The sequence below is a fragment of the Erigeron canadensis genome, chromosome 1 (genome assembly GCF_010389155.1).
Source record: "Erigeron canadensis isolate Cc75 chromosome 1, C_canadensis_v1, whole genome shotgun sequence".
Taxonomy (NCBI): Eukaryota; Viridiplantae; Streptophyta; class Magnoliopsida; order Asterales; family Asteraceae; genus Erigeron; species Erigeron canadensis.
The window spans coordinates 54,106,125-54,121,874 of record NC_057761.1 but is presented as its reverse complement, the minus strand read 5'-3'; the positions used below and the strand labels follow the sequence as shown (position 1 = coordinate 54,121,874).

The 15,750-nt window shown below is 33.8% G+C and overlaps 2 protein-coding genes across 2 annotated transcripts; both read right to left on the bottom strand.

Moving 5' to 3' along the window:
• Positions 1 to 1,980: 1,980 nt before the first annotated feature.
• Positions 1,981 to 6,099, bottom strand: LOC122585557 (polyadenylate-binding protein 7). The gene is made up of 9 exons (XM_043757686.1): positions 5,860 to 6,099; positions 5,043 to 5,161; positions 4,759 to 4,952; positions 4,246 to 4,505; positions 4,061 to 4,167; positions 3,785 to 3,974; positions 3,375 to 3,664; positions 3,029 to 3,223; positions 1,981 to 2,468 (listed from the first exon to the last, which is right to left on the bottom strand). Exons 1-9 carry the CDS (start codon positions 6,074 to 6,076, stop codon positions 2,268 to 2,270), a joined length of 1,773 nt encoding a protein of 590 aa, XP_043613621.1. The 5' UTR covers positions 6,077 to 6,099; the 3' UTR covers positions 1,981 to 2,267.
• A 1,045-nt stretch (positions 6,100 to 7,144) lies between these two features.
• On the bottom strand, positions 7,145 to 14,053 carry LOC122585635 (aspartic proteinase 36-like). Its single transcript, XM_043757764.1, has 10 exons — positions 13,582 to 14,053; positions 12,550 to 12,679; positions 12,192 to 12,439; positions 11,614 to 11,841; positions 10,790 to 10,952; positions 9,845 to 9,918; positions 9,664 to 9,760; positions 9,410 to 9,473; positions 8,036 to 8,107; positions 7,145 to 7,947 (listed from the first exon to the last, which is right to left on the bottom strand). Exons 1-10 carry the CDS (start codon positions 13,803 to 13,805, stop codon positions 7,796 to 7,798), a joined length of 1,452 nt encoding a protein of 483 aa, XP_043613699.1. The 5' UTR covers positions 13,806 to 14,053; the 3' UTR covers positions 7,145 to 7,795.
• Positions 14,054 to 15,750: the final 1,697 nt, after the last annotated feature.

Genomic DNA, 15,750 nt, shown 5'->3' with positions numbered 1-15,750 from the left:
TTTTTTTTTATAACTTTCGGCCCACTAGTTTGTTTAGGCCCATTCTAATTTTGCTTCATTATTTATGTTCATGTAAACCTAGAACTTGATCAGTTTTATGATATTACAAAATTCAATTTTTCTCTCTATCTATGTGTGATAGTTTGAATTAACCCTAATTTTCGGTATTCTATTGAATCAACGAATATTAGAAGAATTGTTTCTGGTATTCTTTTGAATCAACAGGTACAATTATTTATCTTTGATTTCCGTCTACATCAACTATACACTTGAAGATCGATATCTTGGGATGCTTGGTTGAAGCCAAGGCCCAGTTCGGAGTAGAATTATGTTCACAGTTTCGATGCCTTAGGTTATATACATTTGGCGATGATAGATCTATAACAAATTTGTGGCATATATATACAAGTATAATATTAGTTATGTATTACACTATTACTATAGACTTTTGATAAAGAATACGAGTATGTTGTAATTTATTCACGACTAGTGTTAATATTTGAGTGCCTCGGGTTATAGATATTAGGTTGACAACGACAGGTACTGTCATGATATTTTTGGGTGCTACTACGGGTCACATGTACTGCTAGAATGGGTCATTGTTTTTTGTCCTTGTCTAATGTTGTACTTGTGCGGGTGGGGACCGATGGGTATTTTTTTGTTGGAGCGTTCACGTGCAAAAAGAAAGATAGGATTGATTAATTTAGTTTTTGTCTTTTGCTTGGGTTCTTTTTGTGTTGTGCCATTATAGAAGGGTAATGGGTTTAATTAGTGTTTTTACTTGTGCTATTTATATTATTTATAAAAAAAACTGGTTATTTAATTTGACTATCTTTAAAGGGCAAATATCAAATATCCATTATTTAAATATGTTGTAAAGTGAGATGGAAAAAACAGTTGTATTGTAGTTATTATTAGTATTGATATTCCAAAAGAAAAGTAGAGTATTTTGGTTATACACTTGCTCACAAATGAGTGAGGGCTAATGAACCTTCGTGTTAGGTAGAAGTTTGGCGGGGAAGGAAACAAATAATTCTGACATACTAGCAAGGTTACGGAAGTCGTTAATTGCTTCCAGGTCGGTCGACGGATGAGTTGGGAGTACTCGGGTGTATGCGGTGAGTTTTCAGGGGTCAAAGTAGCCAAGTCGGGGAGTACTCGGAGTAACCGGCCGACTCGAAACCCAACCTTGTAGAGAGTACTCGATGAGTTTTACAACAATGCATACTAGTATACTACACAATAACTAAACGTAATAAAAAGATGGGGTTAGCTATTATCCTGTTGGCAGCATTTTTGTTCCCCTCACATTCAAGGATTCATCATGTGGCGGAGCAGTAGTGTTTTTAACCGAATAGATTTTTCCTAAAAAAATAATAGGAGGTTTTTGACCGTTTATGATAAATCTTTGACTCATTATTTCTTGACTATTTTCAAACCATTTTATAACCTCCCCACTAGATATGTAGCATATTATCTAGTCGTATGCCAAAAGTTCTTGTTTCCTTTTCAGCCAAAAGTTCTGAGCAAGCAAAAGACCATATATATATTTCAAGACTTATGAATCTAAAGTATACAGGTATATATACAATGAGATACACTTTATGCCTATATTAGGTTGCTCCAAGCTTTGCGAGGATTCGGGCATGAGAACGCCCGAAAGGTTTTGCAAATGAAAGAAGAATTAATCATGCCCATATATCATGTAACGCATAATCATTCTTAAATTTAGTATTTGCCCACCCCCCCCCCACCCCCCCCCCCCCAAAGCAACAACAGTAAAACTTTCTTACTTTACTTAGTCTGACAATACATTCTAGTTTTGATAATTCTATCGAGAACAGAACAAAGATTACATTCTGGCTTATAACAAATCACATAGCTATACCCTTTTAAATCTTTTGCTTCCTCAGCATATTACCGAAAATGTACAATAATAAACTCAACCACTACAAATGATTTTGAAACCTGCCAGCACTTAAAAATAATGTCATAGATGCTTGCACGACGGCAGATTCTTCAAAAAGTGAAAAATTACAACAAAAACACGAAGCATAATTAAGATCTTTAATCCATTCATCTACGTACAATATACTACTTAGGTTTCGATGGAATGTTTATAGCCCATAATCCAAACTCAAAATCAAGTTTTGATGAATAAAACAATGTCTAAGTACCAAAATATATTAGATCAATTTCGCCAAAAGGTATATTAGCAAACACTAAGCCAGGCCATTACGAAAGCAAGCACTGGCTGTATGCATCTCTTAGTTGACTGCAACTTGGGCAGATAACAAGTTAGGCTGAAGGCTCTCGTGGCTTGTTACTTTCGTCTGATTGGATTTCTTCAACACCTGCACAGCTTCTTCCACTTTGGCAGCTAAAGATGCTGGTGATTGCAACAACAAAATCAGCTCCATTTTGTCCATCTCCAACAGCATTCCGGTTATCTTTGCAGCAAGATTGGGCTGAAATAATGACAGGACGTTAGTGATAACCTCGCTCATTAAAGCAGTGACTATTCATGGTTCATGTTAAAACAAGTTGATTTTGATTTACAGAACATACACATCAATGGTTTTCAATTTTACTGGATCATTATTTTCTTGTTGAAAAATGAAAATTAAAAATACAACTAGTTTAGTCTTCTTGTAACAGGATAGTTCCAGGCAATTAAATGGTGTTTCTAGTTTTTGGTGTGCATTGATTGGTCTTGTATAAAGTAATAGATTAAAAGTCCATTTTTGATAATAAGTTGCAACTATGACTAACCTACGTTGCTGCAGCTAAATATCTTACATTTATGTTCTGGTTCATTATATAAATTAAAGCTTCCCACTCTGACTATTTAACTCCTAGTTAAGATAGAGTAATGAATGTAAACATCTTTCTCAAAGGTAGAGTTACATAATAGTGTCAAACTGAATTCGTACGGTACCATATTGGGTTTGATAAATTGACGTCAAAACTAACTGTGGATGTACTTTTTATTAACTATACAATTACAATTCTGATAGGTATGTTTTACCTCATGTTGGTTGACAAGGGGGTAGAGACGTTCCCCTAGAATTTGCTTCTGAATTTCAGGTGAAGCAGCAGCTAGCATACTACTTAACATATCAGATCCATCACCACTGCGTCCACCAGAATTTGAAGCAGATGGTAGTTTTGATGGATTGATTCTTCCCCTATTTTGTCTTTGAAGTCTCGGAGCATTAAACATCTGAGAGGTATACTTGAAAGATTAAACCATAACATTTACTACATATTATCCAGTACAGAAGTCTTGACACAAAGTAAAACTAAAAACATGATGCATTATGATGTTTATTTTTATCCTTTTATGGTCTCAATAACAAAGTTACATAACTTACTGAAGAATAGGAAACTGTGTCAGCTGGCCTTGTTGGAGGTGCAAAGCTAATAGGCCCCCATCCTGTCCTTAAGCCCATAGGTTGATACATGAGCCCTGGTCCTGAAGGTACTTGTGAGAAAATACCAGGAGAGGATGGATAGTAAACAGGAGGATATCCACCAGAAATAATAGCGGATGGGCCTGCCATTCCCGCCATACGTTGGGCATGTTGAATCTGTAATTGTGCTACTCTCTCTTCTTTCCTTTGAGCAATGGCTACATATAAAGGCTTTCCATGGAACATGCATCCTGGAAATTAACAGCTTAGGATAAACATCAACAACCACAAGCATGCAAAAACATCAGAGTTTTTTATTGCTTAGGCAGAGGTCTCAGAGAGTAGTAACTACAAATCTGTATTTAACTCACCATGATAGGTGTTGACAGCCTTACTTGCTTCCTCTGGTGTAGAAAAGCATACAAATCCGAACCCTTTACTAATCCCTTTCTCATTAACCATCAATTTCGCAGAGGTGATCATGCCAAACTGACTAAAACGTTCTTTTAGTTCACCTTCAGTGACATTGTCCTCAATATTCTTAACATATACATTTGAACCCTGATGTAAAGATGACTTTCAGATGTTCAGAGACAAGATTATAACAAGAAAAGGCATTGCTTATAAAAAACAGGATATGATGATACCTGACATTTTGATATTTGTTCGTTCCTCCACTCCTCAAACTGACGACGCAACATTTGTTCTCGCTCAGATTTCTTTTGTGCCCTGCCAACATATAAGACCTTTTCACCTGCATAAAAACAGGACGACAAAGGTATGGTGATATTATGTCTATGAAAATAACATTAATAAGAAAAACCCGACGTACCAAGATTCAACCCATTCATGATTTCTGTCGCCTTCTTAGCATCATCTGGGTTCTCAAAATTTACAAAGCCAAAGCCCCTGGAAGCCCCGTTATTGTCCCTCACTATAACTACACTACCAATGTTCCCAAAAACAGAGAACTTTTCCTTAAGAACATCTTCTGTCATATCTAAGTCTAGATTTTTGATATACAAATTTGTGTACTTGGCATCAGAATTGGGTAACAGTCTATCACTCTTTTTCATGAACTTCGCCACGTATCTGTAACATAACCACATCACAAACTAACTCAATCCTTATGTATAAACATGAACCAATCATTTCAAAAGGAAGATGATATGTACGCAGGTTATTTTATCTGCACACAACAAACTTTATATGAACAGATTGTTACCCTTATACAGAGACTCTGCATAAGAGTAATACAGAAATTTTGTTGTGTGTGGATACAACATGTAGCAAATATATGATCTCTCATTCTCAAAATGCAAATATAGGTGAAAATGTGATATACATTTGTTTGCCTCCAACATTGGTGCCATTAAGATTCTCAATAGCAGCATTTGAAGATTCCTCCAACTCAAACTGAACAAAACCATATCCTTTGCTTTTGCCATCCTCAGATGTGGAAACTTTACATGACAATATAATCCCAAATTTCTGAAACAATTCTTGAAGTTGAATATTATCCATAGACTCATTCAAATTCTGCAACCAAACACGAAGGACGGATGGAGTTCATATACAATATAAGCTTATTGATGCCAACACGTATGGTTCATAATCGAACCGGCCTACCTTTACAAACACATTTCCAACTCCACTTTTTCTTACATCAGGATCGCGATTTGCCCTTGTAACCCTTATCATTTTCCCACATAACATGGTATGGTTTTTATCTTCGATAGCACGTGTGGCTGCTCAAATATAATACAAACTGAGTTGGAAGCATCAAGAATACTTAAAAATCGATAACTCCAAAAGAAAAAATCTAAAAATCAACAGGATGAAGACCGACATAACAGTTGGACAAAGTAAGACTCCTTAATTCTAATAAAAGGCAGTAACTGTAACTGTACACAAAATTATACTTCAAAAAAGTTTCTTTCATAACATTTCATAAAGAAGCAAACACAGCCAAAAGCCTTTGACAACTGACATATATAGCTATATGATATATCGGGCTGACCATCAAACAAAGTGGTGCGTCAAAATTTCTAACACGCCCAGATATGTGTGGATATTTGCCTGTAAAAAAGAACTATAAAGCATGTATGCATATGCCGCATATATATAAATCTTTGTACACAACTATGCGCCTAAAACTTCAATTGAACATGAAACGTGTCAATTTTGTTCAACTAGAACTCTCAGTTTTGATGATCACAAAGAGCACATATAAGTTAGATATCATAAAAGTTATACTAACATCATATATATAACGATAATAAAAATAATACTAGTATATATAAACTATAACCATATATACACACAAATACATATCATACTTGGAAATGAAATGAACCAGCGGATTAATTATAACCTCGCAAACAAAAAAGACAAGAACAATAACTCATAAAAAAAAAGAAGCAAAAAGCATGAAATTGATATATACCATCTTCTGGAGATAGAAAGTTGACATAACCATAACAAAGAGACCTCCCGGTTGATGTGTCCCGACAAACCCTTACAGACGAAAGGCTATTATACTCTGAGAACGCATTGTTCAAATGTATGTCATTGATGTCTGGATGCAAATCCCCTACATACAACGACACAGGGATGACAACCAACGATGTTGATGATGCGGGTGCTGATGATGGTGCTGCCATTTTTTTTCACTAGCCTAATTTTGTGATTTTTTTGATCAAATGAAGAAGAAAATAAAAGGAAGTTGTAGAGATAGATGGGATGAGATGAGAAACAACAAATTTGTTATTTGTTGATGCAATTGAATGAGGGGATTTAATTTAATGAAGAACAATGAGCATGCGTTTTTTAAGGAAAGATGATTATTTTATTTATTACATACATAGATAGAAATGGATTTTTGCATGAAAACGGTTATTGTTTGCGTTTCAACTACTGTCGTCAACGCCGTGACATTTGTATGATTTATTCATCCACAATTTCACATCTATAAAGTTAAAAAGACTGCTCAAATTTAAGTAATTTAAATTTACAGCTTAAATTTTGAGACAGGCCAAAATAAAAAGGAAGAAGATCGTAGACGTTCTAACATGACAAGAATAATAAAAATTTTGTCCTGAAACACTATGTACTCCTATAGTCCTATCATAGTTCTGTGAACAAATAGGCATTTCTACTTCAAAAGAGCTCTCTAGCGCGTACCCGGTTAAGAAAACGTATGCTAGACCTCTAGCTGTCGAATCGCGACACGAAGTTTCAATCGAAATTCACCTTTCGAAAAAAAGTTCAATGAACAAATGAAAATAGTATTCACTCCAGTAAATTGTTCTTACTTTCATACTTGTATATCAGTATATGTAAATGTGCAAAATGGATTCTCCCTCAAAGCAATCTCCTAATTAAACATATTTAAGTAATTCAACAACTTCAAGATTTTTCCGAGACTTTGAGAAGGCATGTTAAAACCAAACAATGGACGCTAACACTCTACAAAACGGATGGAGATTAACCATTCCCAACTTTCTAATCGAATAAGCGCACCAAAAGTATGGGTATCTATAATATTCTCTTATAATAAAATAGGTATTGTAGTTGTTATCGGAGTCTTAAAATAGGAGCAAGTTTGCTTTTAGGAACTCTCTTTCCGAACATTTTTATCCACCAGACTCGGTAATGGCATAGGAAAGAGGAAACAGAGTTCAGAACACTCAAGTAGACAACATCACCTCATAATTATTACAACCATCAAATTTAGCTTCATAATATTTGATTTAGTATATTCAAGTTCATAACTAATTTACACACATATTGTTGCTGTAACAAGTCTTGAGAACAAAAATTATATATAAAAAAATATCCATACACTTGCATTACATAATAAATTGTTCCTAAAACTACTTACAGAAAATTATCAAAAACCCTAATCTACATATCAAGCAGTTCTCACCAGTTACCAGGAATTTGAATTTCCTAGCTCGAATTTAGCACTTCTACTCAAACTTAAAAGGCACGAGCTTATCTTACAACAAGGCAATGGTTTCCATCTTTCCTTTTGTGGTATAGAGCCATTTATTCGCTTTATGCATCACTCAACACAACCAGCGTGCCAAAAGAATGAAGTTTTCAGTTATTCATCGACCATTGGACTTTTCATATAAACATACAATCATTTTTTTTACTCAAGAATAATACTTAACCTTGCAAAAATGAACAATCTTGAACAAGCCCAAGAATGATATTCTTTTTTTCTTCTTTATATTTACATTTCCACAGTTTGTCAAAAATCGTTTGATCTTGCAATCTATAGCATTTTTTGCCCTTGTATAAAAACGATGTTCAGTTTGCAACAAAAACACGTGGTTGAAATTTTTGGTACCTCTAGATCAAGGATTTGGTTTTTATCATAGAGAATATCCAAGAGTCACTGATATTACGTGGAGCAGAAGAGCTAGAAGAACACATGTAGTTCTTGATGAACTGCTTTCATTCAACTCTCCTGCATTTCTAAATTCATCCTTGCTGGTAGTTATCGAGACATTAACATCATTTGAACCTGTTGAAGGAATGTAAACAAGACGGTAAGCGATTATTCGAATAAGATTAGTGAAAAAAGAGGATATAGGGGAGGATATCATGCTTACAATCATAATCTGTCCATCCAATTCGTTTCTTTGATAAATCATAAACAAATATTTTATCTTTAAGAACAAGATCTGCAATGAAAATGTAATACATACGAAACATTATGTTAGTATGACAGCCTTCAAGTCTCGATTTTTAGTTGTTCTTTTTTGAGATTTCTCCATTAGTGACTTCTATTTTTAGGTTCTTAATAAGAGATACAATCATATCGGCACATGTAGTTGCATACAATAATACACAAAATGATGTCATGCTGGCAATCTTTCAAAAGACGAAAGAATCTGCCAAACCAACATTATAACATTCTATCACCCTTAAACATAACACTATGAGCTCTAGAGTGGCATATCCACCATCACAAAAGATGTAAATCTTAACAAATATCCCCCTAAAAAAGGCAAACCTATTTGGATGGTTTGTATTGTGTATGCGATATCCCCTAGAGAACTAGTCTAGGATTTCGAGTATATACTGATGCGGACACGTGTATTCCGCATCAACCATTCCCCTGGACGCCCACCAAATAAGTAACCCATTAATTTTGGTTTCTTCCCAAACCACTTCTTCCCCCTTCTCTCTACCATGACCGGACTTGGTCAGAACCTCCTCAGACACCACCTCAACAGTTAGGTGCAGGTGTCGACTGGGAGAAGGGATGGATGGTGGTTGTAGGTGAGTGAAGTTGAAAACGATGCAGAGGATAGAGATGGCAGATAGTGGAGAATGGGTGGGGGAGCGGGTAGGTGAAGGTCTGGAGTCAAATCAATGTCAAATTAATGATGCCTATATCGCCAATCTAGCGGTTCCACTTTTTGCCCCGCGTCCACAAATACTATTCACATGAAAATCCATGGGTACACGTTGACTTATATTTAAGAAAACAAAAGATTTCAGGATAACACGCACACAAACAACCATCCAAGTAACTTTTCCAAAACTAAGTCATAATAATACTACGCCATATGAACATCATGCTTTTGTAAAAAAAGGCATAACTCTTTGTCATGGCTTCTACCATAACCCAAAGTTTTATGTAAGAAGTCGAAGATTGATGCAGGGAAGTTGTGAGGAAACTATTGAACATTGTTTTTGAAGTCTATGATATAAGATTCTAAATATTTCTTTATTATTGTCACAAAATGAGTTAAATACCTAAATTCTCCATAGCTTTTAGACTAATAGACTTTCTTCAATATATTCTCTTCTTTTCTTTGAAGAGATTCCTCAAAAGGTATATGAGTGAACAGGTCAGGACAATGTTAAGGGGATAGTCTTATACTAAGATTGAAGATGTATAAGCTATGCATAAAAAGATCTAAATCTCTCAAGAACATATATTATTACAATATCATATCTACACTATTTTAACTTACCTCCAAGAATCGATACTCCATTCTGAACTTTCTGAAAGCCGATACACCATGGCACACCCCCATCCTGTAAGCAATTGGTTTAAATTGTGATTAGCATTAAGTTCAGATTCCAACACTACAAGTTATCCTGACTCTCTTAAAACCATAGGCAAGCACAAATTGACACATTAAGATACACATTTAGTCAGACACATCTCATCTGCCGAATTCTTTTGAAAAGCTACAAATAGAGAGAAAATAATAGGAAGGCTCACAATGGGATCCCCAGGTACAAGGTAGTTCTCCGGCTTAAGGATCATGGATGCACCGCCAGCAAAGTTTAAGGACACCTCTGGGAAAATCCCCGTTATGCTGTTTATGAAGCAAATAATAATCACATGGACATAAATGGCTAAACGAATAAATAAAATTAAGGAAATGGTCATTTGGAGGTACATTGATTTAACCAAATAACATTGAGTTTCCTTCACGATGACAGGGGTTGTCGACTGCGAAACAGCCCCAGTTATCTGCAATCAAGAAACAAACACTTAGCACAAAACCACACCCAAGGTCTGAGAATGATCTAATTGTATAGAATAATTTACTTTTTGGGCTATCATACATAGATTTCCATTGCAAAAATCCTCCCTTTGCAAACATAAATAACAAGATAAAAAAGCTGGACACTGGAAGGATGAGTAAATATGGTCAAATATTACCAGGTATGCTCATTTTTGTTTTGTATTTTATTTTACTCGATTATCAGACAATTATCTAAGAAACTGTGGTATTCTTTTTGGCATTTTCACATGTATTTTGGTTAGTACACCACAGAAAGTCAGATAGAGTGATTTAAAAAGGCAATACATCTAATTTTGTAAAAGTTTAAAACTGGCAAAATGAATGGAAGTATGGGTTCACATCAGGGAAAACGAGTCAGACTGGGTCAACCCGCCAACTCTATTTTGTCCATCTCTTAAAACTTTAGCAAATAGTGTGTTAAATATGATTATAAAAACTATATTATTAATAAAAGGATAACACTTTTCAAGAAGAAAAAAGATTAAATCATTCTTTGGGTGATTTTTATCCTATTCCTTTTTAGCTGCATTTATTTATTTTACCCATCTGACATGTTTGAGAAATTGACCCATTTGTAAGTTAATGGACCGAAAGTGCAACCACTACGAGGCCTTAGTGTAAGTAAGAGCATTTCAAAATGATATCAAATGTATGGTATATTGGATATTGCCAACTAGTGAAGTGTAGTATGAATTTTACGCTCCTACTTCTGAAATCTGGGTCTGCCACTGACTTTATACAACTTCCTAAATATTCCTCATTTGACCTTGTAAATAGAAAAATGGGCATACAACCCAAAAGGGAAGCCAATCTTACAGCATTGACAAATGGTTCGAATGCTTCTTCAACGAGGTATGTCAAAGTTGTCCCAGTATCAACAATGGTTCCTTTGTTATCTGACGTGGCAAAAACAGCTGGGTCGATTGGCAACATCTGCCCGTTGACAGCAATACTCTGTAGATCCAGATTGTAATGAGGCCTGAAAGTTCAATATCATAAAGCGTTACACTTCTCTTGTATGTTCTAAATGTATATCAAATACTTAAAAGAATATAGAGAATCTGAAAATTTTCAATTATTGGCATTGCTCAAGACCCTTTAGTTAATCCTACATCCTACTTACTAATCCCTCAGTTCCATGAGAATCGCAACAACTTCCTTTCTGGAGCATGAAAACTACAATGTCTTGAATCGAAATTGGTACATTATGTTCATTGCTTTGATATACAAGATTATCATAATATGTGATTCGGAGAATATTTCAACTAAAAGACAACAGTATTTCAACTAAAAACAACAGTGTAAAGTTCACAAAGTTTGCCAGACCCCAGATATAGCAACCCCTCTGTCCTAATTTGAATTTTAAGTGTCAAGAGTATGTATTAGTTCCATATTACCCTCATCAGTGACAGAAACAGGATAAGTATAGGCCAATATCAACGTTTTCTTTATTTTAAAGATCACTAATGCAAAAATAGCAAGTCAATTTGGACCGCGCCAATGACAATACAGAAAGTGTAACGTTTCTTTTTGGATAAGAGGGAGTATTCTCAATGCAATGATGATGTCAATTAGAAAAACCCAAGAAAAAACGGGGATAAGAAAAAGTTGAAATTGTTTACACTTGAAGTAATACGTACTGTGATGGGACAAGGGGACTATAAACCATGGTGGGGTCCAAAATCTCACCAAGGACGAGTTTGCCACCACCCGTTCCATCTCCTTTTAAGCAATGTGAGAATACTTTCGGAGTAATCCCTCTTGATGAAAGTTGTGACATGACGGAAAGACCATGTTGACCAAAACCAAAAATCCCATCAATTGCCTTGTCCGGTTTCGTTAAGCTACCCATTTGATAGGTGCTACACCTATCATTAAAAGAAAGAAAAGAGAATCAATATTCCAGATGAGCTGTGCATAGTTTGATAAAATCAATCATGTTCCCCAGGGAAATTGTAAAATAAGGAGTCCCATACTAAGAGTAATTGCGCTTATTTTACTTGATCATGCTGACATTGTGGTGTTAAGGATTCCAGTGGTCATTTACACCGTAAATACGTTACATTTGTTATTGTTTCCTCTTTTATGTATAATTTCTGTTTTGTTGACCGGAAAAAGAAAAAATCATTTAAGTTTGAAAAGTAGCATAACCATTACTTTGGCATTGAATGATTGATTCACACACGTGAAGGGACATATTAAGCGACAAGAAGCTCACCCGAACGTAATGGCAGCTGAAGAGTTTGCAATCATGGAAGGTCCCACAATTGTGTCAAAATACAGCAAGTCCGTAACATAATGACCAGATGTTCCACTTCCATCTCCATAATGAAACTCATAACCACATTGCTTATCTTCAGAACATGATGCATCCGCAGTTTGAACTATTGAAGAGCAAATCGAGTCTGAACAGGATACTGCACTAGCTGTTGACGAGCTTCCGGCATCAAAGAAATTGAGTTCGATCTATAAACGATCCAAAACAAAACAAAAATACAACTTTTAGTATGCAGTTAATATGCCATTTACTTGTGTCGAAGTCTATACATAAACATAAAACCATAAAGGAGACATACACCGAATCCACTTGATTGAGGACAGTCACTACAAGAACTGCAAGTAACCCATAAGATATCGCTTCCTGTATCAATCTGAACATTGAACTCTTTTGGTGGAGAACCCAACTTCACCTTGGTAAAATACAACCTATAAACACATAGTATAAAAACATATATATATTATGACTTTTCAGTCGATTTCATGATTATTCTGCATAATGTAATTTATTTCGGAAACTGTATAATCACATTAATATATACAGCAACCAACACAAAATAAAAACATGTACAGATGAATAATTTCAGATTCGTCGATACCTGGACACCGTTTCCAAATACTTGAATCTTTATAAAAAAAGAAAAAAGAAAAACAAGTACATGATAAATAACTAACAAATACCACATAAAGTTTGTTGTTGGAAAATAATAAGCTTGAGACCAAAAGGTCAAAGTATATCCATCTGTCACTAATCAATATGTGTCACAGTCACAATCTAATATCTATAAGTTTCTTAGAAAATATATATATACATATTTACAAGAAAACAAAGAATCTATAAACACTCATTGTCCTACCAAATAACAATTAAACTAAGATAGCCCTTTCTAAGAAATTCCAGACAAACAAGACCATCCATATGAACATGCTCACCGACATTATATACATTTTTTAATAACTACATTAAAATTTCATAACTTTAATGTTAACTAAATTATCCTAAAAAAAATAAATAGTACTAAAATTACAAAATCAGTTAATAATTTCCTAACTTTAACTTGAACCAAACATTAAAGAAAAAGTTACTGGGTACTAGCATTATAAAATTAATAAACAATTTTCTAATTTAATGCAAAATAAAAATTAATTTAAAAAATAGTGGCTACTAAAATTTAAAAAGCAACAAAAATTTCCTAACTTTAATGTGACCCGTGAAATGAAAACTAATGGGCATAATGAATAATATTATAACAAAGATTGTTTTATTAAAAATGAAGATAAATAATTAATAAACAATAATAAAAGATATTTGTCGGCTTTAATGAGAATACCCGCCGTAATAAGGATCGGAAGTACCGACGACATTGAAGTCAACAATGCCGCCGGAGAACCTCTGCAAGATACGCGCGTGTCTAACACGGTCACGCGCAATCAGTACTTGAAGCTCCACCGTTTTGTTGGCCGGAAAAACCCTTTCCAACGTCAAAACCCTAGCCGGAAAACCATCGGTGTTTACTACTGCGGCGGCGAACAATAGAAAGATCAAGAATCGCATGATGGATAATATAAATAATTGAATAATAAATTTATTATATGAGTTGTAGTAAAAAATGTTAAGTTTACAACATTATTATTGTTATTATTATTATTTGGTGGAAATTAAATTTGGGAAAGGAAGAAAAAGGAGAGTGTTTGGTTTGTGTGTGATTGATTGTAAGCAACGGTTGTATATATAGTTGTGTATATTTGTTTTGATAAAGAGAGGAAGGGAGGGTGGTGTGATGATGATGATGATGGAGTCTGATTCATTGACCGTTTACTTTATTTAAAGTTGTCGCAAACTCTCCATTCCAAGAAATTACTAATGACTTTACACTCCTTTTTCTATGTTTCTAAAAAATTATAAATATAAACAAATTTATATTAGCGAAAAATTTGCAAATAAAAAGAAAAAATTGCACAGTATATCTTTCATGAATTTTGGGCTTCAATATCTTGACAGTATATGGAAAGATCAAGATATAGACAAACTTTACCTCTACTTAATACCTAAATAATAGTTTATATTCTTTAAACTTTGCATATGATGAGATTCAAACTCAGTGTTTATCACTGATCCAAAATATGTTTCTTAACATTATATTTTCGAGTTTATACTTATAAGAAAAGAAACTATGTACATATAATGCATTCTCAAGTTTAACATAAAATGAAAGAAATGATAAGAAAAGAGATAGTTTATTACATTATTGAGTTTAAATGAAAGAAAAGGAAAAGAAAAAAAGATTTAGTTTTACACATATAACCTTTGTAAATGAGTATTAGATGTAGTTTGAAAGATGAAGTGGTAATTTTATATATTTATCATTTCTTTTCCATCACAATCATGCTAATATTGGTAAGAAAATTTTGGAACTTAAAATCCATAAATTTTCTTATCCTTTCTTATCTTTTCTTTTATAAAAAAAAAAAAAAAACTTAAAAATGAAAAGTTTCTCATCATCAAATTGAAAACAATAGATTAACCATGAGTCAACCTTTAGGTTGTATTCTTCAGTTTTTATTAATGTAGAAAGGAAATGAATGGGGAGAGAAATTTAAAAAAAAACATTCTTAAGTTTTTTTTAGTGTAGAAAAGAATTGAGAGGGAATGATTTGAGGGGGGAGTTACAAGCATTTTTTGTGCCAGATTTTTCTCTCCAATATTGAGACGATTAGTAAGGATTAAAGAGGATAACAACAAGGCTTTATATAAATTGACATCTTTATCCTCTAATAACCGTTGCACGTTCTATATTTCTTATATCTATTACTCACAATACACCTCCCCACTAGCAAAAGTAGCACTATTTTTCTCCACCTCCAGGTATTCCATCTTCTTTATATCAATTTTTATCCATAACTACTGGTTTGATAGGGTTTTTTTTATCCTTTTAATCATCATTATTTATGTTCATGCTTTTTTTATCCTTTTAATGATCATTATTTTTGTTCATGTGGCTTGATCGGCCTAAAGTTTGTAGTAGTAAAAAAGTAGGAAGTCATAGATATTGTAATTTTGATTTTAAAGATTGTTGTGATGATAATTTTGATAGTATTAAATAGGATAAATTTTATACCGTATAAAACTAGATATTTTTGCTTGGTTGTATATCCATATAGTTAAGGTGTTTGACATATTGCCTGACTTAAGTTTGTTAAAGCTAAGTTCTTTTTTTTTATTAGTCATTGTATGTGCATCAAATCTGTTAGGATTAACATGACAACATTTTGGTATGGATTAGTTAGTGTTCATGTTGGTTATTTAGTAAATATAATGGTACTCGCGTTTTAGAAAAATGTAGCCAGAAAAGAGAAATATTCAAAGCTATAGGAGTATTATTAGTCTACCTTCTTTTTCAATGTTAACAGTTTTTGGAATACCTATATTTTGTTCAATGTTAACAGTTTTTGGAATACCTATATTTTGAGTTATTGTGACTGCAAAGAAATGTTATAAC